Source organism: Mandrillus leucophaeus, unplaced genomic scaffold, assembly GCF_000951045.1.
Source record: "Mandrillus leucophaeus isolate KB7577 unplaced genomic scaffold, Mleu.le_1.0 Scaffold258, whole genome shotgun sequence".
Lineage (NCBI taxonomy): Eukaryota > Metazoa > Chordata > Mammalia > Primates > Cercopithecidae > Mandrillus > Mandrillus leucophaeus.
In genome coordinates this window covers 636,692-664,178 of record NW_012102676.1, presented here as the reverse complement: position 1 = coordinate 664,178, position 27,487 = coordinate 636,692, and the positions used below count along the sequence as shown (strand labels likewise).

General features: G+C 39.8%; 1 protein-coding gene across 1 annotated transcript in view; it reads left to right on the top strand.

Annotated features, from left to right (window-relative positions):
• Positions 1-27,487, top strand: part of LRRC72 (leucine rich repeat containing 72) — a 49,882-nt gene that overhangs the window by 4,832 nt on the left and 17,563 nt on the right. Inside the window, exons 2-4 of the mRNA XM_011983949.1 lie at positions 720-793; positions 5,881-5,950; positions 26,227-26,308. Of these exons, the coding sequence (XP_011839339.1) occupies positions 720-793; positions 5,881-5,950; positions 26,227-26,308 (226 nt within the window). The remainder of the gene's footprint in view (positions 1-719; positions 794-5,880; positions 5,951-26,226; positions 26,309-27,487) is intronic.

Here is a 27,487-nt window from a genome sequence, read left to right as displayed (position 1 = left end):
TAGCAAAGGACTTTAAAAGAAAAAAGCAAAGCATTTAAACAGCTGTTGCTAAAGTTTTATTTTTGAAACAGAGCTATGGGAATAAAAGTTGCTTCTCCACCAAAAATTCTCACAGTATGAGTATGTTAGCAACTCATGAAAAATGAAGTCACTGTTGCTTGCCAAGCAAGGGAAAATGTATTTATTCATTTGTTCAGAGAAAAATGACATGTATTCATTCATTTCACATTTTTTGAGAACTTACTGGGTGCCAAGCATAATGTGATAGGCACAAAAAGAATGTCCTATAATAACATACATTTTATCCTACTCTTTCCACCTCCAACCCTATACTGGGCGAATTCTCTATAGGAAACCTATCAAATACTAATTCTTCATGTTCAAAGAAACATTTAAGAATAGTTCTTTAAAGACCAAATTACCTTGCCTCATAGAGAATAAAAACTTGCTTTTGGTGTATATGTACACATGCATATTTTTTTCTCTCTGATTAAAAATTATTTAAACATCTGTGCCTAGGATTAAGGATAATGAAATTCAACCACAAAAATGAGTAAATAATATATAATTGTAGTGTTGGAATTTATCAGTTTAGAATGGTTATCTCCATATTCACCTTTCTTTTGATCTTCTTGTAGACATTATTGTTATTGACTGCAAATGCCTCAGCATTTTTGTTCACTGGAATGTAGTTTGACAGATTAATTATATGTTATCAGGCAGTTGAAGATCAACTAAAGATACGTGGCCACAAGAGGGATGCTGATGTCTTCGAGCTGTTCCTTTCTAAAAAGTAAGTGTACTTAACAAAAAAAAATGAAAGAGTATCATGTTATCATGATCATGTTAAAATGTTTCACAGATTCAAATGTTCTTTTCCATTTTTGCCCCTCAAGGACTGGGTAGGCAACCACACTCCAATTATTTTACCACTTCCTGGAGTCCACAGTTTTCTACTGGAGAGACAAAATACTGAAAATGATTTAAAAAAAAAAAAGATTATGGAGACAGGCTGTTTGAATCCCAGCTCTGTCTCTTCCAGCTGGGTGATCTTGGGTATGTCGTACAACCTCCCTATTAGGATTGTCAGATTTAACAAATAAGTATATAGGACATCCAGTTGAATTTGAATTTCATAGAAACAATGAATATAATTTTAGTTAGTGTAAGTATGTCCCACACAGTAGTTGGAAAATTCATTGTTTCCCTGAAATTCAAATGTAGCCCAATATCCTGTATTTTATCTGGCAACGATATTCCCTGGGTATAATTATACTACCTCATTCTCAGGGTTGTTGTGAAGCTTAGGTGAGTTACTAAAAGTTAGTCAAAGTTACTGGCACACAGTAAGCACTCAATAAGCATTAGTATGGTTAATATTATTACTATTATTGGGAATCATTATACCACATACTACGATAATGACCCCCATTGTACTACAACCTCTACCTATCCCCATACAAATTTTACTGGTAAGTAGAAAAATCCCTCTCACATATCAACAGCCCACTTTGATTCCACTCGAACTCCTCAAGGGGGCAGACAACAAATTGCGTTTTTCTATGGAGTAGAATGAGATAGAACACAGGTATGAGAGGAAGAGGGAGTTATAAATAAAATTAGACTCTGATACCGCAGTTCTCACTGGCCAATAAGTGACACTGAAGTTTGCATTTTAAGCACAGTGACCCTATTCCTATATTGTGTCCCCCTTACTTTGTGCTTTTTAATGCCTCTGAATTCTGTGTATTATTTTTAAATAGGCTTCCAGTAAAGAAAATGCTTTAGTTTATCAACAAATTTAATCACTTTCATTTCTAACAATTTGGAGAAATCCTTTATTATTATATATATTTTATCATAAATAAATATTTATGTTTATCAGTACAGAGAAAAGTGTTTATCTTTGTAAGGACTCTGAATCTCTTGGTAGTAAAGGAATACATTCGTGACAAGTTTGAAATATTTAAAAATACATTTAGTATGGAACACGTATGGTAGAACATTCTGACACATTTAAGGTCATACTTTGAGCCACTCGATATAGGTCAGTTAGTTTTAAAATAACAATAAATACTTCATGTGGTCAAAAGATTGCATCTTTCATGATTTTGACAATTGTATACTATTGATCACTAAGGTAAGAAGATAATAAGAGTAGCTTTAAAATACTAGAAAATTTGAGATATTGATCACCTGACAGTAGGTAATTAATGGTCTGCTTATGAGAAGGAAAACACCTTTTACATTTTGAGGATACTAAGTTACCATTTCATCCAGCTGTGGACAAAACTATTTCCCAGTCCAGATGCCAATACACTGGTATACTGAGTTATCTATTTGCCTAAGTTTCTGTTGACTCTGGGAAATGGAAAGCATCTTATTGACGTGTTCTTGAGTGATCATGGAGAACATACATTGTAACAGGATGTTGACAAGTATTGTCAGCATGAGTCATAGCCATCATTAGTAGAATTACCTCTCATTTATCCTTTGACTGGCCTCACCTTATAATGTAACAGCTTGTTATTGATTTCGGACAGGTTTATGTACAGAATAAACCCTTCTGACATGAAATAGTTAGAGTACCCTTGAAAAGTGAATTTATATGATATTAGATGTGGGCTTGTAAAATTTTTTTAAAATTAAATTTTAAAAAAGAAAAATGAAACATAAACTTATTATATTACCTAATCAATGAAAATTCAACATTGATATTACTGTTACAAAAAAATTAATGACAGTAACTTGACACAGTTAATACTTTAAAGTTTTAGTGTATTAAAACAACTTTCACACCACTGCACTCCAGCCTGGCAGACAGAGCGAGACTCAGTCTCAAAAAATAAAATAAAATAAATAGAATAGAGAAAAATAAAATAAAATAAAATAAAATAAAATAACTTTTATGGGAAATCCTCTGAGTGGGGCATGAGATACTCTAATGTAGCCATGTAATGATTTCTTTATTATTTATCGTAGGAACAGATGAAGTTAACATACTCTCACTATCACCCAATGCAATAGTTACGGTGCCCCAAGGTCCAAGTACTCTTTCCCTGAAATAAGCTGCATATCTACAGTGAGAGAGGAGAATGTATTATTATTTGTACAAATTTCCTACTAAAAGTTGCTTTGAGGCCAGATGCGGTGGCTTACACCTGTAATCCCAACACTTTGAGAGGCTGAGACAGGTGGATCACATGAGCCCAGGAGTTTGAGACCAGCCTGGCCAACATGTGAAATCCTGTCTCTACAAAAAATTAGCTAGGCATGGTGGTTTACACCTGTGGTCCCAGCTACTCAGGAGGCTGAGGTAGGAGGATCTGATGAACCTAGGAGGTGGAGGTTGTGGTGAGCCAAGATGGAGCCACTGTACTCCAGCCTGGGCAACAGAGCCAAACCCTTTCTAAAAAAGAAAAAAAAAAAAGTTGTTTTGGAAGAATCTGAAATATTTTGTTGTGCCAGGGAAGTGCTCAAAAACTAATAGTACATATCAAAGAGACACACGATTTTGCTTGAAATGTCTTTTATAAGGGAGAATTTGATCATTGTTTTAAGTGATAAAGGATTAAGAAAAAAAACTTGAAAATTCAGGGAAGATGGGGAGGAGAATGAATGAGATAGAAGAGGAGGGAACAGATGTTCATTACATAAGAATAGCAGCTAATAATGTAAAAAGAATAAGAACATTAGGAAAATCATTTTATAATCCTAAATCTATTGGCTCAGATAAGGATCATCAATTGAAGCTAAAGCGATTGAGTAAAGAGTTGTCAGGGAGCAAGATATACACATGATCTCAGATACTTGCCTCATGTATGACTTTCCAATTATAAAATTTGTACTTTTATAGTGGCGAGAACTGGCAGATACCCTCTTAACCAAATGACTGAATTTAGCTTCATCAAGAGTGGGGCAGACTGACATCATTTGGATCCTTATGTGATTCAGTAATTACTACCCATGTAATTGAGAAGTAGACGTGATCTTCCTTGCATTTGATCATTAGGAAACAATCCAAAAAAATTAATAATGTAAGACATTCTACCAGACAGTTATCCTGGACTCTCCAAAAAGCTAATGTTTTTTGGTTGGTTTGTTTGTTTGAGATAGAGTTTTGCTCTTGTCACCCAGGCTGGAGTGCCATGGCACGATCTCGGCTCACTGCAACCTCCATCTCCTGGGTTCAAGTGGTTCTCTTGCCTCAGTCTCCCAAGTAACTGGGATTACAAGCATGTGCTACCACCCTCTGGCTAATTTTTGTATTTTTAGTAGAGACGGGGTTGCACCATGTTGACCAGACTGGTCTCAAACTGCTGACCTTAGGTGATCCATCCACCTCAGCTTCCCAAAGTGCTGTGATTACAGGTGTGAGCCACCATGCCCAGCCCAAAAAGCTAATGTTAAGGGAGAAAAAGGAAAGAAGATGATTACCTTTAAAAAGACTCAAAGATTACATCACCCCAAATGCAAGCATGAATGTTAATGGGATACAAGATTTTAAAACACCAAAGGAAATGTAGGAAAAACAGGGAAACTTTGAACATGAATGGCATATTAGATTAAATTACTGAATTCCATTTCATCTTCTTAGGTGTGAGGATGGTATCTTGGTTACACAGGACAATGCCCTGATATAGGAGATACACAAGATGAACTCCTTAAGCTGAGACACCTGCAATAAGCCTGCAAATTTATTTTCAAATGATTCACCAAGAAAATTATCAACCAATAAATATATAAATTAGATAGATAGGATAAGCATGTGACAATATGTTAAAAATTATGATGGGTATACAAGTGGTCATTGTACTATTCGTTCATCTTTTCTCAGGTTTGACATTTTTCAATATAAAAAGTTAGTGAAAAAAAGTTTATTTTGTTTAGAAATGTTTGCATGCTTTCAAAAAATGTATGTTTTTATAAAAATTAGAAAAATATTATTCCTTCAGCGTCCCAAGGTTAAAAATAATTGTGATAAAATTTTACCGTAAATGAATTAATATCTGTAATAATAGTAAATATTGATATTTTTATGCTTTGAAAAGTACCTGGCACACAATACGTGATCTATAAGAATTTGATAAACAGATAACGATATGTGATCTATAAGCACTTGTTAAATAAACAGATATGTATATGTATACATACTTGGGTTCCACAATTTCTGCCCTGAGAAATAAGAGATCCAACTACTCTAGGCCACATCAATCAAATGACCAACTATCTCAGACAGTGCCCTCTCCCAAACCCACAACTGCCCCTTTGATAAGTGAGCTGCCTTAGGAACAAGAACCAAGACCACTTGGATAGGTGGAATCTCATACCATTCAAGAGAAGTGGGTAATATTTTAATCCTATAATTAATAAATAAAGGGAGAATAAAGCACTTCACACAGTGTCTGTCTCTTGGTGTCCTGCAATTTCCATCTGAGTCCAGTCTGGCTAAATACTTCAAGGTTATTGCCCCACAGTAATAACCCACAGACGATATTGAAACAGGACCCAGCTACGTTTCCCACATTTACTTGAAAGTCCAGTATTAGCTTCACTTTTTTCCTTTGTCCTCTCCCCAGTGAAACTTGTTTTGAATTAAGGTTCCAATAAATTCAGTCATAATGAGGTGTAAATTTTTGCTAATGTGGTAAAGTGCTCCCCTTCAAGTATTAGCTTTAACTAGCTGACAAAATCTTAATTCAAATGAATGAAGTTATAATGATGGAATTTCTGAAATAAGCAGGTGAGTTTGCCAACAATTTTGAAAGGACAAAGAGAGAGAGAACCTTCTAGTTACTACGAAGCCATACTAACTACATGCCCAGTCTTACCTACGTGTGAACTGATTGTTGCTAATGTCCACATTTTTTTTCTTTCCAGGGAACTGACAGAGGTCATTGATCTCTCTAGGTTTAAAAAATTAAAATACTTATGGCTTCATCATAACAAGGTAGTGTTGTATTTTATCTTTCGATTACTAGAATTAAACTACTGTCTTAATTTTATGTTCCTAATAGAACTAATCTTTAAAAGTATTAATATTTTTTGCTTAAAATTTAAATTCAGCTAAGAAACCAATATAAAACACATATATCTGGTACATATATGTCTGGTGTGTGTATACATATATGTGTGTGTATATATATATCTGGTATACATACACATATACACACACGAGATACATTGAATAAGGACAATCTGTGAGGTGCTATCAAATTGCAATTTTACTTTTGTCTCCCATGTCCTATCAAGTCCACTTAGTGGAAGCTATTCCTACTAAGGCTCCTGAAAGAAACCTCAGGCAGCCCCATAACCTTTTTCATCTCTCTTAAGTAATACAAAATCTTACAGCCCATTGAGTCATAGTCATAGTCTCAGTTCATAAATGAGAATATAATAGCCAACTGTCAATCTTCAATCACAAATGAGATATGCCCCCATCTATATCCAGCTATGGCTGACTGCAGATGGCCACCTGCCTTCTTTATTAACTAGAAAGCCATGGTTGGCTATTTTCCTTCCTTCTTATCTCCACTTCAGCCTTCTCCAGGTTTGGTATGGAATGGGGTGGTGTACTGGTAGGAAAAAGGCAAGGGAGAAGCAAAGTTCTTTGCTTTGTACCCTGTAGTACTAACAGATGTTCAAAGTTGATCGTTCCCTTTATGGCTTATTCAGAAGTTCCTCTGCTAGGCCTCTCCAACACTGACTCCTCCTCACTGGCCACTCCTGGCTCACCTCACCTTTATCCCAGGGCTACTTACAACTGAGGGTCTTTTGGCCTTGGCAAATCACCCTCATGTGCAGAATCCCTTATACAATGCCCCAGGTCAGCATACCTAGTCCTCAGACTCACATATCTTTGTCCTGCAATCAGAAGCCAAGAAGGTTGGTACCTCCCAGTTGCTACCAGATGTGGTTTGGCTCTGTGTCTCCACCCAAATCTCATCTCAAATTGTAATCTCCACATGTTGAAGGAGGGATATGATGGGAGGTGATGGATCATGGGGATGGTTCCCTCCATGCTGTTCTCATGATAGTGAGTGAGTTCTCACAGTATCTGATGGTTTTTAAAGTGGCACTTCCTCCATTGCTCCCTTTCTCACCTGCCACCATGTAAGATGTACCTTGCTTCCCCTTCACCTTCTGTCATGATTGTAAGTTTCCTGAGGCCTTCCCAGCCATGCAGAATGTTGAGTCAATTAAATATGTCTTCTATATAAATTATCCAGTCTCGGGTAGTTCTTTATAGCAGTGTGAAAATGGACAAATACAGAGAATTGGCACTGGCAGAGTCGGGTACTGCTATAAAGATAACCTGAATATGTGGAAGCAACTTTGGAACTGAGTAGTAGGCAGAAGTTGGTGCAGCAGTTTGGAAGGGCTCAGAAGAAGACAGGAAGACATGGGAAAGTTTAGAATTTCCTAAAGACTTGTTGAATGGTTTTCACCACAATACTGATAGTGATATGGACAGTGAGGTCCAGGCTGAGGTGATCTCAGATGGAGATGAGGAACTTATTGGAAACTGGAGTAAAGGTCACTCATGCTATGCTTTAGCAAAGAGACTGGTGGCATTGTGCCCCTGCCCTAGAGACCTGTGGAACTTTGAACTTGAGAGAAATTATTTAGAGTATCTGGCGGAAGACATTTCTAAGCAGCAACATGTTAGCAACATGTTAACCTGGCTGATTCTGAAAGCATTCAGTTATATGCATTCACAAAGAGATGATCTGAAACTGAAACTTTTATTTAAAAGGGAAGCAGAACATAAAAGCTTAGAAAATTTGCAGCCTGACCATTAGGTAAGAAAGAAAAACCCATTTTCTGGGGAGAAATTCAAGCCAGTCACAGAAATTTGTATAAGTAACAAGGAGTCAAATGTTAATAGCCAAGACAATGGGGAAAATGTCTCTGGGGCATGTCAGAGATCTTCAGGGCATCACAGGCCCAAGGCCCTGCTGCTCTGTGCAGCCCCAGGACTTGGTGCCCTGCTTCCCAGCCACTCCAGCTCCAGCTGCTAAAGGGGGCCAAGGTACAGATTGAGCTGAAGCTTCAGAGGGTGCAAGCCCCAAGTCTTGGCAACTTCCACATGGTGTTGAGCCTGCAGGTGCACAGAAGACAAGAGTTGAGCTTTGGAAACCACCTAGATTTCAGAGGATATATGGAAATGCCTGAATGTCTAGGCAGAAGTCTGCTGCAGGGGTGGAGATCTCATGGAGAACTTCCACTAGGGCAATGCAGAGGGGAAATGTGAGGTTGGAGCCCCCACACAAAGTCCCCACTGGGGTACTGCCTAGTGGAGTTGTGAGAAGAAAGCCATCTTCCTCCAGACCCCAGAATGGTAGTTTCACCAACAGCTTGCACCATGTGCCTGGAAAAGCCACAGGCACTCAATGCCAGGTCATGAAAGCATCTCTGGGATTGTACCCTGAAAGACCACGGGGCAGAGCTGCCCAAGGCCATAGGAGCCCACCCTTTGCATCAGCATGCCCTGGATGTGAGACACGGAGTCAAAAGAGATGTTGGAGTTTTAAGATTTAATGACTGACTGCCCCACCTGCTTTCAGAATTGCATGAGGCCTGTGGCCCCTTTGTTTTCGCCAAATTCTCTCATTTGGAATGAGAACATTTACCCAATGCCTGTACCTCCTTTGTATCTTGGAAATAGCTAAATTGCTTTTCATTTTACAGGTTCATAGGTGGAAGGGATTAGCCTTGTCTCAGATGAGACTTTGGACTTGGACTTTTGGGTGAATGCTGGAATGAGTTAAGACTTTGAGTGACTGTTGGGAAGGCATGATTATGTTTTGAAATGTGAGAAAGACATGAGATTTAGGAGGGGACAGAGGCAAAATGATATGGTTTGGCTCTGTGTCTCCACCTGAGTCTCATCTCAAATTGTAATCCCCATGTGTCAGGGGAGGAACCTGGTGGGAGGTGATTGGATCATGGGGAAACAGCAGTTTCCTTCATGCTGTTCTCATGATGGTGAATGAATTCTCATGAGATCTGATGGTTTTTAAAGTGGCTCTTCCTCCTTCATGCTCTTTCTCTCCTACCACCACGTAAGAGGTGCCTTGCTTCGCCTTATACCATGACTATAAGTTTCCTGAGGCCTTCCCAGCCATGTGGAACTGTGAGTCAATTAAACCTCTTTTCTTTATAAATGACCCAGTCTTGGGTAGTTCTTTATAGCAGTGTGAAAATGGACTAATACACTATCCAAGCTGATTTAACTTCCTCAGGAAGTGTCAGGCACCAGGCCACCATGCCCCCAAATGAGGGAACATGTCTCAAGATCACCATGTGTGGCTGATGAAGCTTCTCTTAAAGGCCAGGGTTAAGGAGGCAGTGCTCTCCCACCCTTCCCTCACAGTGAGAGCCTGAGTGTTGGACTCAAAACTTTTTCCAAGCAAAAGAGCAAGACTGAACTAAAATTCAAACCCAGACAATCATTACAGTAAGCTAGTGACTAGGTTGTTTGCAACTTTCAAAAATTCATCTTCCGACAGCTTGTATTTGTTCATTATACAGTATATTGATAACCCAATCTTAGCATTTTGAATGTAGACTTTCAAACACTAGCTGACAAAAGAAATAATTTAAGTGTTTAGTAGTTATCTGCCTGTCAAGTAGTACGTCCAGATCGCAGCAATGATATAAACAGCCATGTTTATAAAAATAGTTCAATATTTTATTTCATTCTTAGTCTTTTTAAACACCAACTAAGTGGAAAATGGAAAATGAAAGTGATTTGGTATTAACTATAAGCATAAATCTCATAAACTTGAAATAATTTCTAGGAGAACAAACACAAATATCTTCAAGACCCAGGCAGCTAACAGCTGGAAAGTGCACACACTACTTTAGGGCATAAACATTCAAAACGCTTTTAAAAAACATACTGCTGGCCAGGCGTGGTGGCTCATGCCTGTAATCCCAGCACTTTAGGAGGATGAGGTGGGTGGATCACGAGGTCAGGAGTTCAAGACCAGCCTGGCCAATATAGTGAAACCCCATCTCTACTAAAAATACAAAAATTAGCTGGATGTGGTGGCAGGCACCTCTAATCCCAGCTACTCGTGAGGCTGAAGAAGAAAATTGCTTGAACTCGGGAGGCGGAGGTTGCAGTGAGCCGAGATTGTGCCACTGCCTTCCAGACTGGGTGACAGAGTGAGACTCCATCTCAAACACACACACACACACACACACACACACACACACACAGAGCCAAAACTTAGCCTCAGTCACAATGTGCGACTTCCATCAGAAAAAGATGAAAATCATCAGGCATAGCAAAAGTGACTAATCTTTGTTTTTAGTGTGTGTTCCTGTGGTGCTCAATGGTGTCCAGTTTGGAGGGAAAGAACATGTACAAATGTCTAGAAGGGAGAGGTATAATTAGGGATTTTATAATTTTTTTGGAATATTTCTGGGAATGGATATAATCTGACTTCCAACTACTCATTGAATATTCACAAAATGGACTTGCAGATGCATCTGCGCTTAAAAAGGGATTGCATGCGCCATCAACTGTTTTACTTTCTTTTGTTTTTGAAGGGACGGGGCAGGAAAGGAATATAACAAAAGGCTGAATGTTTTTCTTTTGCTGGATTATTTATATGCAACAAACTATATTATTTCGGTGAACCCCAAATATCTGAGACAAGTCTCAATCAATTTAGAAAGTTTATTTTGCCAAGGTTAAGGACACGTGCCCATGACAAAGCCTTAGGTGGTCCTGACAACATGGGCCCAAGGTGGTCCAGGCACAGCTTGGTTTATGCATTTTAGGGAGAGTAGACATCAATCAATTTTCCACCTGTGACCTGAAGAGGGCTTCCAGGTCATGGGTAGATAAAAGACAAATGGCTGCGTTCTTTTGAGTTCCTGATAAGCCTTTCCAAAGGAAGCAATCAGATATGCATCTATCTCAGTGAGCAGAGGAAGAACTTTGAGTTCTGTGTCCTTTGTCCTCAAAGAATTTCCTTGTGGACAAATTGTGAGAGAGCTGTGTAGCTTTTTTTTTTTAATCTTAGTAGCTATCTTTTTTAGGAATAGAATGGAGGGAGGTTTGACCTAAGTAATTCCTAGTTTGATTTTTCCCTTTGGTTTAGTGCCATTGGGATCCTGAGATTTATTTTCATTTCACATTTCTAAAATCACTATCACTTAATTTGTTCTTTATAAAAGAGACTTGTTTAGTCCATGTAGTACTGAAAGGATTTCATACCCAAAACAGCTTTTGAGTGGTCGTGGGATAAGTAAATGAGCTAATGTGAGTTTTCTTATTGATCAATAATTGACTGGGTGCTAAGCTACCTAAGTAGTCATACCCCATCAAAAATTAAAGTCTTATTCAGATCCCAAACTCTAACAGGCATATTAGCTATTATAATATTTCATCAAAGTTCATATATAAAGTTTTTATTATGAGTTTTCTTTAAAATCTAGATTATACTAGATTGACCTCTAAGAGGAAACTGTGCCACTGTAGAAATGATATAGAGATTTGTGAAAAACATTAACCCTGAGATATGAATATATTTAGAGTTATAACACATTGTTAAGAATGATCTGAATTCCTGACCAGCATTATTCTTACATTAGTGGATATTTTAGCTACCCTCTATTCAGGAAAAAATAAGACAAAAGGAGTAAAATAAAGGGAATGCATTTTTTTTTTGTTTATTCACTTATTCAATCCACAATATTTATTGACGTATATGAGGTCATTATTTGTTGTCCACTCATGTCCATTCGTTCCTTCTTCCTGTCCAACAGAATTTGGGTTTGAGTTTTGGTACATACTCCTCCTCCATTCTACTCAAGTAGGTGGCCCCACCCAGGTCCATGGGTGGATCCTGAACTGTCTAAGCCAACCAGAATAATCCCACTCTTCTGGTGAGTGACTAATCAATGAACAGGCATCTAACCCAACTGTAATAGAGACCAGGGCACATTTGCTGGGAGGTTCCTGGGAGAGGCTTTCTTATTCCTAAAAGGGAGTATTAGAAGAGTACTTTTGCTTCTGGATGTTTTCTTACCTGGATATGAAGGCAGGAAGTAACTATCCTATGAACTTGATGAATCCAACACTTGGAGAAAGGCAGAGCCCGGAGATTCACGGAGATGCCAAGACTAAGGCTATCACAACTTCTGCGCTTGGTGATATGTGAGACAATTAATGAAGTTTCTTTATTTGCCAATTTGAGTTGGGCTTAAAAGTTACTTGGAGCCCAAAGCGTCCTACTTGGATACAGCTTATTCTGTACTTGCATTAGGCTGCTACAGAATTTAACAATAAATGTGATGATCCCTGCTCTAGTGATAAAATTAGGAGGGGTAAAGGCAGTGGCTCTGCTCCTAGCAAGTACACTGTATTTGCTAGCTGCCTGGAATGAGACAACACAGTTGTCTTTGAAGGCAATGAATGTAATTTGGTAAATTTGAAGCCTATTATGCTGGAAGGGTACGTATTTCTTCAAATCATTATCTAGTGGGTGATAAAACTTGAGCTTCTGGTCCAAACGTGAACTAGCTGATGAAAATGCACAGGTTTATTTCTAAGGACCTCCAACGTCCTAACTTTCCTAGGTTTGCTTTGGCAACTCTACTTCTTTCATTATGCTCTGAGGGCTTGTTTAGCTTCATATTGTGTAGATGTTCATTAGTGCTGCATCTCCTCCTTATTGAGATCATGTTTTCCTAACACCCGCTGACATAATTAGTGGGAGGCAGCTGCTCTTAGGTCTAAAGTCTCCCTTCCTCATTTCATTCTCTAACAAGTCTGACCCAGAGAATTTCAGGTCCACGAATTCATTCTTTCCAGCCTCTCATGAAAGGTTGAGTTTGGCTCAGATAAATGACCTAAGTGACCTATATTTTACACAACAATTTATATGGCACATATATATAATCACCTTCTGTCTTTGCTCATTACTTCAAAAATTTTCTTTTATGGATGTCCAATAATGACTATGCATTCACAATATTGATGCCACAATGTTCATATCCTTCTGTTTCTGGAAGTACAACAGTAGCTTGGTATATTTCATTTCGTCTCAATGAAGAACCTGTCTAATGCCTCACCAAACAACTATTCAAAATGAAATCTGGGTTCCTGCTGTGCAGCAAAAACCAATAGTTAACAAATTTTATAAATTCAGTTTACATAAAAAGATGCTTCTGGCAAAGTCATTGTTTACAAACATCATTATATAAAGAATAATTGAAATATTTATAATAACATCACTCACACTGACTAGAGAATGGTCAGATTGGAATAAATGCTTTAACATTAGGACAAATACCTAATGCATGCAGGACTCAAAACCTAGATGACGGGTTGATCTGTACAGCAAACCACCATGCCACATGTATACCTATGTAACAAAGCTGCACGTTCTGCACATGTATCCCAGAACTTAAGGAAAAATAAAATAAAAATAAAGAGTAAATGTTTTAAGAAATGTCTTAGGCTCAATCTTCTATGCTGTTATGATTTCCAAGCTCCTAGACATGAAGCGCATATTGAGAATTCAGCAAATAGCACAAATGTATGTATTTTAGGAAGAAATATTGGTTTATAAAATTAGCAAATCATACTTTGGAAATTGAAATAATTATTTTTAATGTGCTGTTACAAATATTTGATAAAGAATTACTTGAATGGCCATACTTTTCCGGTAGATTTACAACATGCTTTGTATCATGGAATTTCTGTTGGCCTCTTTAATCAGATTTATTTGTTTATTAAGTTTGGGTATATGTATTTGTTTATTCATTTATACATACAATACCTTGTTCCAAAAACTATTTAGAGCAGTACAAACTCCACTCTGGGATGTAAGAGCCGTTAAAAAAACAAAATGAATTAGCATACATTCCATATATTTTGGGCTCTTATGTGTTTCTGTTACCTTAGGGCAATATTAATTATATCCTTGGTGTCAACTTTGTTGAAAAAATTGTATTTTGCTCCATATTTAAAAACTTCTTTAAAAAGCAAATAAATATAAATAACCTAAATAACACTTCACTGCATGGTTGTGAAATTTGAAGATATGTACAATACATATCTAGTTATGGTTTTTAATGATTTAACCAAAAAAACCCATATTTTTGGAAAGAACAAGTGCAAATATTTTAGTATGTCGGAAAAGAGAGGGGAAAACATGAGAATGAAAGTCTGGATTGGTTAAAAATAGTTACTTCTGAATATTTTTAAGGTATAGACTGTAAAAGTACTGTATATATTTTAAACTAAGATAGAAATGAGTGCATTGTTTTAATTTATTGGATAAGAACACCATAAAAATAAACTTAGAAATTTTAGAAGTACATTGAAATGTTTCTTTTTTTACTCCTATATAATTCAGGGTATATTATTAAAATGCTTCCCAACTAATGTTTCACGTTCTATGTAAATTTAGTGCATATTGGAATTTCAGTACTAAACATACAATAACATACCCTTTTGATTAACACATAAGTCCAGAATTTTTCAGAATTTCATCATGTCGTTTAATCACTGGTCTATGTATGCATCTTTGCCCCTACGGTTTTTCAACCTTGCTGCTATTGTGATAATTCTTTTTTTTTTTTTTTTTTTTTTTTTTGAGACGGAGCCTGGCTCTGTCGCCCAGGCTGGAGTGCAGTGGAGCTATCTCGGCTCATTGCACGCTCCGCCTCCCCGGTTGACGCCATTCTCCTGCCTCAGCCTGCTGAGTAGCTGGGACTACAGGCGCGCACCACTACGCCCGGCTAACATTTTTGTATTTTTAGTAGAGATGGGGTTTCACCGTGTTAGCCAGGATGGTCTCGATCCCCTGACCTCGTGATCCACCTGTCTCGGCCTCTGAAAATGCTGGCGTGAGCCACCGCGCCCGGCCTGACCTGGATAATTCTTGGTGGTGGAGTATGTCCTGTGCATTTTAGGGTGCTCAGCAGCATCCCTGGCCTCTACCCATTAATGCCAGGAGATGCTCCCCAGCAGTGGCAAGCAAAAATATTTCCAGATATTGTCAAATGCTCCCTGGGGGGCAAAACTCCCCTCTACCTCCACTGAGAATCATTCAATACAGCAGCAGAGTGATCTGTGGAAACCGAAGTGAAAACATGTTACTCCTCTGCTCAAAACCTCTGATGGTTTTCTGCTACATTCAGCCAACTTCTTACAGTAACCAACAAGGTCCTATACACATTGGGCCTCTGGTTCTCTCTCTGACCTTATTACCTGCCATCTCTCCCTGGCTCATTCTGGTTTAGCCACCCCAGGCACTACACTGTCTCGGGATCTGTGCACTGGCTTGTCCCCAGTGCTGTTCCTACAGACATTCCAGTGGCCCTCTCCCTCCCTGTGATCAACAGTCTGTTCAAACATTGCCTCCTCCATAAGGCCTACTCTGTCCCACCCCACTAAAATGTAACACTACCTCACTCTACCACTTCCAATTGATGGCGGCAGCAGGCCGTTTGGAGCAGCTGCTGACATTACACCAGCTGCACCAGGGAGGTGTGGACAGTGGCAGCAGGAGCAGCTGTGGGAGCAGCAGTGGTGCCCCCCATCCAATTGTACCACCTCCACCCTCGCACAGCCAGACAGGACCCGCTCCCAGGCCCAGAACCTCCAGTGTGGTCTTAACCTCACTCCTTGCCATATCTTGGGAACCTGTGATTACCCAGCTGAAGACACAGCCAGGAAAACATGGAGGGGAGGTGGAAAGGTCCTGGAGCCCAACCCTGGGGGACCCCACCAGAGCCTGCCACCCTGGGAGCTGCCTCAGTGGGGCCAGGCAAAGTCACCCACTGGTGGAGGAGCAGTGTGGTTGGGCACGGAGTGGGGGGAAGAGAGGGGTCCCAAAGCAGAGCTGGGACTGGGGTGGTGCCATATTCCACAGAGACGGTGGGAGCTCCCCAGGCACAACTGCAGCTGCCCAAGCCATGGCTGCAAACTGGGTACCCTGGTGCTCTTGGGAGCTGGGAGTAGGCAGGAGCCCCATCCTCCCAGGCATAGCTGCAGCTGCCCAAACTGCCACTGTGGATCCATGCATCTCCCTGCACCCAGGAAGGCCCCTCTTACACCCACAGGCTCAGAAGTGCCTCCTCCTGCTGTCTGGCTTCTCCCTGCTGTCAGCACCCACTCTGATAACAGAGCAAAGTTGAGCCCTAGCCCGGGAGCTATCACAACCTGGCTGGGGGTACACACACTCAAGCAATGCTGGTATGCCAGCCCCCTGCCACCTCGGCCCCCTCCAGACTTTGGGCACCAAGAAGTGTGGGAGGGAGGCTAAAGAGGAGCTGAGGGCAGCTGGGCACTAACCTGCAGGTGCCCCTTGACATGAATAACCTGAGCTCCATGAACAGTGGCAGGAGGCACACAGGCTCCTGGACAGGTGGCAGGTCCCCGGTGAAGCCCCACCTTCAAGTTAGAGAGGACCTAAAGGCTGAGGGCTGGGCTTTCAGTCCCATAGACCAGAGTGAAAACTTGTGGTACCTTTTCCAAGCCTGCCTGTGGCTGCCCATGAACCAATCAGCAAGCACTTCCTCCCCACTAAGGCCAATAAAAGCCCTGAACTCAGTCAGACTTGAGGAGACAACAGGATGACCAGCTGCAGAGAGGAGCTATCTTCTCTGCTGAGAGCTGGACACTTGTTGGGGCACCCTTGCTATGGACAGGAGCTGCCCACTGCACGTCTTCTCTAAGGTGTTCTATTGCTCAGTAAAGCTACCCTTTGTCTTGCATACCCTCCAGTTGTCTGTGTAATTCATTCTTCCTGGACGTAGGACAAGAACTTGAGACTCACTGAATGGCGGGGCTAAAAGAGACATAACACAAACAGGGCTGAAAACACCCCCCTTGCCTGTCGCATTGTGGGTGACTAGAAGGAGACAAGAGAAAAGGAGAGAAGAGAGAAGGAGAGAAGAGTTGAGTCCCTTTGGGAAACCCAGACCTAGGAGCTCCCCAAACCAGGGCTGTGACACCCTCTTTGGGGTTCTGCAGTTCCTGGCATCTTCAAACTTCTGGATACCACGCCACATTCCCGTGTCAGTCGTGGAAGCTGCTTTTGACACACCTGGTCCAACCACAGCCTCACAGGAAGCTGGCGCCCATGCCAACCCCTGGAGCTGCCTGTCCTGCTACAGCCAACTGGACCCCACACTTGCTCACACGCCCCTCAGTTCTCTGTGCCTGGCTCACCCTTGACAGGCATGGGATCCAAGCTGGTAGCAGGAGCTGAGCACAGCCTTCCAGACTGATTGGGCAGAACCAGCCCAGCAGGCCAGAGCAAAACTCAGGCAAAGGCACCACTGGCCATAGAGGTTTCCGGCTGGTGAAGCAATACGCCAAAGATCCCGCAACACAATCTCCAAGTTTCATTTTTTTCACATAGCACTTATCAACTTAGGTCATAATATATAATTTACTCATTGTATGTATTATTTATTTAATCTTTCCCTACTACAATAAGAGCAGAGATTTTTGTCTATTTTCTTCATGGCTGTTCCCCCAGAACTTAGCACGGAGTCTGGCACATAGTAGATGCTCAACAAATGTTTGCTGAGTGGAAGAATGAGTAAATTAAAAGTCTAATATTTTCTCATAAATGCAATATTTTCATTTTGTCAGTGAATCCAAATGGCATGTAATTAGTCACCACTTATAAATGTCAGGAGGGCAAGTTGATAATATTTTGTTTAGTATTTTACTTTTTGTTCTTTTGAAAATGTCAGTTTCTGTTCATTGGACATCATGGCTAAGAATATTTCTTTGCATGAGTACTAGTTAAGTTAACAGAAGTTCACAAGACAGAAGCATGCTTTGGCCAATTTAAGCAGAAAAATAATTTATCAAAAAGATATTGGATAGCTATTATGGAGCTTGACAATCAAGTTCAGAAAGTTCTCAAAATCAAAGGGAGCCATGGTCAAAACCATGTCACAGAACTGCTTTCCACAAACACTGTTTGTGGAAAAACAATCAACAATAGAATCAGTGGCTTGTACTGTTGGTGTCACCAGCACCAGCCACTGGACACATCCACTGTCACCACTGCCACCATTTCCACTGCTATGGAAAGCAATATTTTTTCTCTCCATCTCTACCACCACCAGAATTAACTTTCAACTGTCTCCGCTTCTTTGTATGACTAGTTCTTGGTTAGAAGTTCAGAGTGGGTGCATCAAGGTCACGAATCCATGCCCTACCTGCCAGAAGTCTGGAAAAGCAAATATCTTGTATAATGGGGTGTAGTTTCTGATTGCCACCAAGACTTATTTAGACAAGAAATCCTTGAATTGTGGGGAGGAGTTTTAGATGCTACACAGCCAAAAAGGTACAAGTGTATCCCATCTTTTATTAATGTTTAGAAAGATAAAAGTAAAAGGAATAGTACTAATATCTGCATTAATGATTCCTGTTAGAGTACCAGGAAACGATAGTTGTTAAATTAACAGATGTTTTCAGGTGAGGTGGCTCATTGTAATCCCAGTACTTTGGGAGGCCATGATTAGAGGGTTGCTTGAGTCCAGGAGTCTAAGACCAGTCTGAGAAACACAGTCAGACCACATCTCCATGAAAATTTTAAAAATTAGCCATGCATGGTGGTGTGTGCCTGTAGTCCCAGCTACTTGGGAGGCTGAGGTGGGAGGATGCTTGAGTCCAGGAGGGTGAGGCTGCAGTGGCTGTGATCGTACCACTTCACTCCAACCTGGGCAACACAGTGAGACCCTATCTCAAAAAATAAAATAAAAAATGATGTAGAACTGAGAACTGGAGTATAGCAATGGTCCTATCACTAACCAGCTAATAATATATAGCAAATCACATAATATCTCTAAAACGATGTTCTTCTTAGACAACATGGGGTATTTATTCTTTCAGACTGCTTCCGGGGTTGGCATGAAAAATAAATGAGATGACAAGTGTAAAGTACTAATCAAAGAAACTTGCACACAGTAGTCACAGAATAAACAGTAAGACCCAACCTCCTTACTCCTTTTCTTCATGTTGTTCTTAACATAGCTATATAAACATATAATATTAGTTGAAAGAATTGGCTAATTCTCTAAGTTAGCAAGGGTTGTGCACATCTGCCCTCACTTGTCATTTCCCAGTTGCAACAACTTTCAATTCTTTTAAGTGATCTTTTGTTACTTATCAGCTTTTCTCTAAGTCACTTGCTGGTATTGCTGCTACTTCTTGATTTTTCTTTTCTAGAAAATAGCTATTGAATTTTCACTAAGGAAATGAGCATTTAATTCTTTCTCTTTTCTGCCCTCACTTCTACCACACACATGCATACTTTCCATTCCCCATTCTCCTGATGTGGTTGTATTGTAATTTTGGTTAAATCAATATTCACTGGTATATTGTTATGACAAAATATGCTATTCAGAGCTAAGCCATGTATTCAGCTTTATGTTTTCCTTGATTATACTTCCTTCAATTCCCTGGAGTTTATATTTGTTTGACTTTTTTGTTAGCTTTTTGTTATGAACTGAATTGTGTCTCCCTCAAATTCGTATGTTCAAGCCCTAATTCCCAGTCCCTCAGAATGTGGCTGTATGTGGGAACAGGGCATTTAAAGAGGTGATTAAGCTAAAATGGGTCATTAGGGTGGGACCTAATCCAATATGACTAAAATCTTTATAACAAAAGGAGACTAGGACAAAGAAAGCCAGAGACTAGACATATGCACATACACAGAGATCACATGAAGACACCAGAACCAAATGGCCACCTACGAGCCAATAATAATACACTTTTTGATACCATTCTTTATATTGATGACACTATTTGGGTTTAATGGACGTCCCTGTGATGTTATGAAATATATATTTAGTCCCAGTCCTGATTTCCTGGCATACAACTCTCCAAATCCTTGGAATCTTCAAAGTGATAAGCATCTTTTCGTGTGACTGATGGTTGGCAGCTCCCAGGCAGCTTCAGGATGGGGGCTGGTCATCGAAAACACTAAGGCAAAATTAGAAGGTTGGGACTTCTGCTTCCCAGGAGCCCTACTTTCAGGAGGGGAGAGGGCCTGAAGGTTAAACTGATCACCAATGGCCAATGATTTAATCAATTATGCCTATGTAACAAAGCTTTCATACAAATCCTAAAAGACTGGCTTCAGAGAGTTTCCAGATAGCTGAACACATGGAAGGTCCTGGAGGGTAGTACCCCTGGGGAGGGCATGGAAGCTCTGCATCCCTTCCCCCATACCTTGCCCTATGTAGCTCTTCATCTGTATCCTTTGTAATATCCTTTATTTAAAAAAAAAAAAAAAAGTAAATGAAAGTGTTCACTGAGGTCTGTGAGCCACTCTAGCAAATTGCAAGTCCAGGGAGGGGGTAATGGGGACCCCAATTTATAGCCAGTTGGTCAGAAGCACAGGTAAAACAACCTGGGGCTTGCAATTGGCATCAGAAGTGGGGTGGGGGGGCAGTCTTGCGGGATTGAGCTCCGAACCTGTAAGATCTGATGCGATCTCCAGGTAGATGGTGCAGAAATTCAACTGGAGGACACACACTTGGTGTCTGCTGCATAATTAGTTGCTTGCATGGCATGATATGTGGGGGTAAAGCCCCACACATTTGGTCAAAAAAGTCTTCTGTGTTGTGTGTGAGAGCAGAGAAGAAAACCTGTTTTTACAACTCAGTCCCCAAAACTGATTCATAAGCTAATAATAATGAGTTGTTATGAAGCATAATTTGAGGAACATTCAAAAGTTTTCTCAGATCGCACATACGTATTCAAGGATGTTAAAGTCAACAACGCACATATGTATTCAAGGATGTTAAAGTCAACAATTAGAGCATCGTTGATTATAATCTTCTAATTTAAAAGAAATACCCTGAGATGGCTAATGTATTAATCTGTGGGGAGAATATAATAGTTTACCTCTGGAACATGCAGAAATGGGACTCCAGAGCATATGAAAGGAAAGGAAGTGTGCAGAAAAGGAGGACATTGGGATGGTCAGGGTTAAGAAGATGCCAGGAGGAGAAAAAGGAATGCTGAAAGGAAGAGTGGAAGAAGCCAAGAACAAGTACAGTTACTTATGCATGATGTTGCTTAGTGCCGGGGTTGGATCTTCTTTTTAGTTTGGATTGATTGGTGACCATATAAATCTATCTAGGTTCTGCTGAAAAGTTCTATAAAAAACATAAGAACACCACGTAAGAGGTGAGGAAAAGATAAGACAGTGCCTGGAACTCAAAACTAGCTTAAGAGATGGCAGCCCAGTTAGAGCAACTGTTGAGAAGAACCCAGAAAACTTGAGAGGTCAAGTTAGATCAGGTGGGTAGAACAAGGCAGGCCAAGGCTCCAGCCAAGTCTGAGAATGAGCTGAGCTGGACAGTTTAACTTCCTGTCCTGAACATTAGTAAGGTGCAGTGGTTTCCAGCAGGGACTGTGGAGCCTGGGTCAAAGCCTACCCAGTTCCACCATGTACTAGCTGTATAATCTTGCGTAAATTACTTAACCTTTCTGGGCCTCAGTTTCATCATCTTAAAATAAGATAATAATATACTCCTTCCTCATGAGTTTGTAGTAAAGATTAGTAAGGCAACATTCTGTTTATTTTTACAATTTGAAAGTTTTCAGCGATTATTACATTTCTTCTTTCCATTTCTGGTCAAAATTTTTGGATGCATTTTAGACACCTTTTGGGACTATTGTTGAAATACTAGGAATAAATTGATGCATCGAATATTTTCCAGTGCTCAATCTAATAAACTTATACACTTCAACATATTTTCAAATTAGTAACTTCTGGATGGTTTAGATAGAAGTCTCCCCAAATTAAAGAACTCAGTTATGATGTAATACATGCCAATGTTTGGTTTGGGAGTCAGATAGACTTGGGTTTGAATGTTCACTCTGCTACTACTTATGATCTCCGGACCTTGAGAAAGTTGTTTAACTTCTCTGAGCCTTGGTTTTCTCCTAGGTAAACTGGGGATATGGGGGTCAAATAAATAACATTGGGCTTTTGTTAGGATTATATTGTATAATGTCTGTGAAAACATCTAGCTTAATGCCCAGCTCATAATAAGCACTTAATACATATATTTTCTTCTCTTGCATCTAAATCAGCATTTGTCAACTGGGGGTGTTTTTGCCTCCCAGGGGACATTTCACAATGTCTAGAGACATTTCTGACTGGGATGTGTATGCTACTAGCATCTACTGAGTAAAAAGCCAGGGATGCTAATGTACAACCCCAGGGCAGCACCTTTCCCATCAACTCCAACGAAGAATTATCTGGTCCAATATATGTGATTGCTGTAGAGATTAAGAAACTCTGAATTCTTCCTTAATTTTAAATTCATGGTGGTATACATTTGTGCCTAGTAGTACCCTAGTGATTACCTGTATGTATTTTACATTAAATATAAAAGCTCCCAGTTCTATAAAATTAATACTAATGGTTAAATAATAGTCATCTATTGGGCACTTGCTATGCTCCAAGCCTAAGCTAAGACATATGATTTGTGAAATACCACACTAAATATAAATCCTACAGCAATCCTGAGAATCAGTAATACAGATTTCTCTAAACGGATAATAATAATAACATGTTATGGCCGGGCACGGTGGCTCACACCTGTAATCCCAGCATTTTGGCAGGCCGAAGCAGGCAGATTATCTGAGGTCAGGAGTTCGAGACCAACCTGGTCAACATGGGGAAACCCCCATCTCTACTAAAAATAAAAAAGTAGCAGGGCGCGATGGCGCACGCCTGTAATCCCAGCTACTCGGGAGGCTGAGGCCGGAGAATCGCTTGAACCTGGGAGGTGGAGGTTGCAGTAAGTAGAGATTGCACCATTGCACTCCAGCCTGGGTGACAGAGTGAGACTCCATCTCAAAATAAATGAATAAATAAATAAATAACATTTTATTTTAATAATAACTGAGTATCAGGACAATAGCCTGTCTTATAATGTTCCTGACCTTAACAACTTGCTATCTTGCAATGTATATTGAATTCTACCTTGAAATACTCCCTCAATTTCCTCCACTTCTTTCTTCTCTCGCCACCATTACTCCATTTGGGCCACTACAAATTCTTCTGAATTAGGGAAACGCCCTCCTTATTCATCTCCTGCCATTGTACTTACTATCTCCTGTAAATCGGCCATTTTCTTTCTAAAATCTAATTGGGCAATAACATTCTTCTAAACAAGATCTTTTAATAGCTCCCCAAGGTCCTCATGATTTAGCTTTGACTCCACTCTATCTCCCTTCACTCCCCCTCACCTTCACAAACAACGCACTCCTATAATCCCAATAATCATGGTCCAAGGATGTTAATGCTCGTGGGAAAACTATGATTCTATAACCAAGGTCAAACTGTGGGGTTTGTGAGTGTTCTTCCTGTGTTAATGAGCAATGCAAGAGAAATTAAAGTCTCAGCTAATTAGTAATGTTCTATTAATGTGTGGTTGGCAGGTAACTGGGAGAAGAGAGAGGAAAAAGTCATGATTTCTGCTGGCGTTCTTTTCCTACATTGATGTCAAGTGTGGCTACTATTAAAGCAGGGAGTAGTGAGAGGAAGAACAGAACGCAGCGAATTGCTGCCAGGAGGCCAGTGGGAAAAGTTTGAAAGCAATAAGGAGCCAACAGGGACCCTCACCTTCTGGCTTTGAACGGTTTCTCCTACCCTGGGGAAACACGGCTTCTCTCATGACATAACAAAACCTTTGGTGAAATTACTAGTGGTCCTCCAGAAGGAGTGCTGGCATAATTTGGTGGAGATGAGTCTGCGAACAATCAGATGAACAGCACATGAAATCCCTTTTATAGCTTCGTAATTTGTGAATGTTGCCAATATAAAAACAAAGTAAACAAAATTCCTCAAAGAAGTTAGTTTTCAAACCTTAAACACAAATCTAAAAAGGCTTTTCTGAGATTTGAGAGGGGCATGAATGAAATGTCCAATAGGCCGGGCGCAGTCGCTCAAGCCTGTAATCCCAGCACTTTGGGAGGCCGAGATGGGCGGATCACAAGGTCAGGAGATCGAGACCATCCTGGTTAACGCGATGAAACCCCATCTCTACTAAAAAATACAAAAAAGCTAGCTGGGCGAGGTGGCGGGCGCCTGTAGTCCCAGCTACTCGAGAGGCTGAGGCAGGAGAATGGCGTAAACCCGGGAGGCGGAGCTTGCAGTGAGCTGAGATCCGGTCACTGCACTCCAGCCTGAGGGACAGAGCTAACCTCCGTCTCAAAAAAAAAAAAGTCCAATAAATCCTCACTAAGTCAGATGGGTTGGGATCCTTTTTCTGAATCTGTTCATCAATGAACAAAATATTTTTATTTAACTAATAATAATAGTTCCTGGACGGACGTGGTGGCTCATGCTTGTAATCCCAGCACTTTGGAAGGCCGAGGTGGGTGGATCAGCTGAGGTCAGGAGTTCAAGACCAGCCTGGCCAACATAGTGAAACGCCATCTCTACTAAAAATAAAATATTAGCCAGGTGGTGGCATGTGCCTGTAGTCCCAGCTACTTGGGAGGCTGAGGTAGGAGAACCACTTGAACCTAGATCCCAGGAGACGGAGCTTGCAGTGAGCTGAGATTGTGCCACTGCACTCCAGCCTGGGTGACAGAGTGAGACTCCGTCTCAAAAAAAAAAAAAAATTAAATATTTCCTATGATAAGCTTTAGAAAACACACAAGAAAAAATTTACCATCAGGAACATATATTTTTATATACATAAAGTACTAAATAATTGATCAATAACTCTTTCACGAGGATCTTTTCCCTGCTAGATCCTGTGTTAAATGGTAAAGTTATCATTCTTACATTTAACTTACCTGCAGTTCTTAGAACATAACTGCTCCTCCTCTACGGCTCTACCATGTCTCATCTTCACAATGCAAATACATCTTTTAAATTTGATGGATGTTATGGAGTCAATATTTAAAAAAAAATAGCAGTTCTCCTTACGGGGTACCAGAATGATTTCTGACATACAGTTTAGCATTGAATACCCCGTATTATGTATACCGTACCTAACGGTTCATTTGAGGAATTTTGAGAGAGTACTTTTTACTATTTCCATTCATATGAAAATTTTGATTCTAACCTTAAAAGTAAAATGTGACTTCTTCACTATATTGTTAGGAGAGTAGGGAGGTAGAAAGGATAAGGTGCTGAAGAAACATGGTTCCTTTCCTTGAGGAACGCACAAAACTCTAGTGTTCAAGTGATTAACTGTACAAGTCAAAATAAGCATTTGGGATGGTCAAGAAAAGGGAGGTTCGTGAGCATAGGAGTTGTCAGGAAAGGCTTTGTGAAAAAGGATGAACTCTGAATGATGAACAGGATTGTACTGTGCCTTGCCTTCTAATTGCAGATGGTAGCTGTTTGAGCTGTTAGTTCTGGGCCTGATCTGGCAGAGCTGCCTCCTGCGTGTATTCAGATTGCAGAACCCATAGCTAAACTGAGATCTGTTTACTAGAGGGGCAGAGAACCAGAGAAGAGGAGATGGTTATAGACGAGGCCGTAAAGAAAGAGTCCAGGATTAGACCATCACTCAGGAAATCTGACTCGAAGTGCTGAAGCAAGTAGAAGTTTAGAGAAAATCAAGTGGGTCAAAATAGGGCACAAAGACAGTAGTAAGGTACAAGGAGGTCAAACCTTGGTTTCGACTGATTTCTGCAAGTGAAAACTTACTGCGGCCGTCCACTCATGCACGGTTTAGTATGCCTTGCTGGCCTAGGGCTAATCCTTAAAAATAACTTCAAGTGTACCAAGAAGAAAAGACACACAGACAAAGGGAAATCATGACTCCTACAGATGCAGAAATGGCCTCAGCATAAGGAGGGAGCCCTTGGCACATGATAGTATTAGGTGGCGGATATGTGATGTCGGATCCAATGAGACTATACGGAGCAGAAGTAGAAGAAATATTGTTAGCACAAAAGAGCTAGGCCAGGTTGCAGAGGTTTTGAAAGCCAGGCAAGTGAGTTTGGCTAAGATGTGGTAAGAGAGGTTTAAGTTAGATAAAAGTATTCTTTTTATCACATTCTCCTCCAAGACAATCCAAATGTAACCTACAGCCAGACCAAAAGGTCACAAATAATAATAGCAAAAGTCAAACTTTTAGTATCTTATTACAATTAAATATATTATTTTTGTATATCATGTTATCTATATTTATGTTATATATGCAGTTATTATAAAAAGTATATTGTTCTCTAACTCTCATTTTTAGCTCCATGGAATAACATTTCTAACTAGAAACTATTGTCTGACGGAACTATATCTAAACAACAATGCAATATTTGAGATAGAAGGTATGTCTTAAATTTTCTGTTGATTTAATAGATTTTCAATTAAGTACTTTCAACTATGGTAATTGCTAATGACATGCAAAAATCTGTTTTAACATTTCTGTTGAAAATATATTAAGGAATCTATTTTTAAATGTTCTAATGTACATTTTATATTAAGAAATGTGCTATTAGATTACTTTTCTAATTTAATATTGCCATGTGTCTTATTCAAAATTTAAAATAATTTTTAACAAGTATTTTAGACATAAACTAGACATGTGGAAGCAAATTTTAACAATAGTTGGGAGCATTGATAAATACAAAAACTTAATAGTCTTAAGAAATTTTATTGGCAGTGTGTTCTACCAGCCAAATTCCTGCTTTCACTCTGAGTTAATTTTATATGCAAAACACTCTCAAAACTGATCATTTCAAGCCATTCATAAAAGCACGTGGCATATCATGATCATGAAATACAGAGGTACAGTACAAAACACTTTTCTTTAATATCATATATCAAAGAATAAAAATGTCATACATTTTAAGGCCCATCATGATTTCATGCACCACTAAGAAAGAACATCTTGCCAATGAAGCTATGACATGGCTATCAAAAGACACATCCCACTTTCATTTATGTTAAAAATGTAGGAAAATAAACAATTTAGAATCTATGAAAATAATATGAATATTTGGTTTCCAGTTATGTACAGAAAATACTTAGCTATGCAATTTGGAGATGAGTAATTTTTCCCTTGACTAGCGTTATAAATCTAAGTAACATTGACAAGCAAAAAAAAAAAAAAAAATCCAAAACCAAAACCAAACAAAAAGAAGAAAGAAACTAAGCCCTCCAAAATCAATCACACAAACAAAATCATTGGTACATTTTAAAAAGTAAGACAATCTGGTCACGGGGGCTCATGCCTGTAATCCCAGAACTCTGGGAGGCCTATGTGGGTGGATAACCTGAGGTCAGGAGTTTGAGACCAGCCTGGCCAACATGGTGAAACCCCGTCTCTACTAAAAATACAAAAATGAGCTGGGTGTGGTGGTGGACGCCTGTAATCTCAGCTACTTGGGAGGTTGAGGCAGGAGAATCCCTTGAACCCAGGAGGCAGAGGTTGCAGTCACCTGAGATTGTGCCATTTCTCTCCAGCCTGGGCAACAAGAGTGAAACTCCATCTCAAAAAAAAAAAG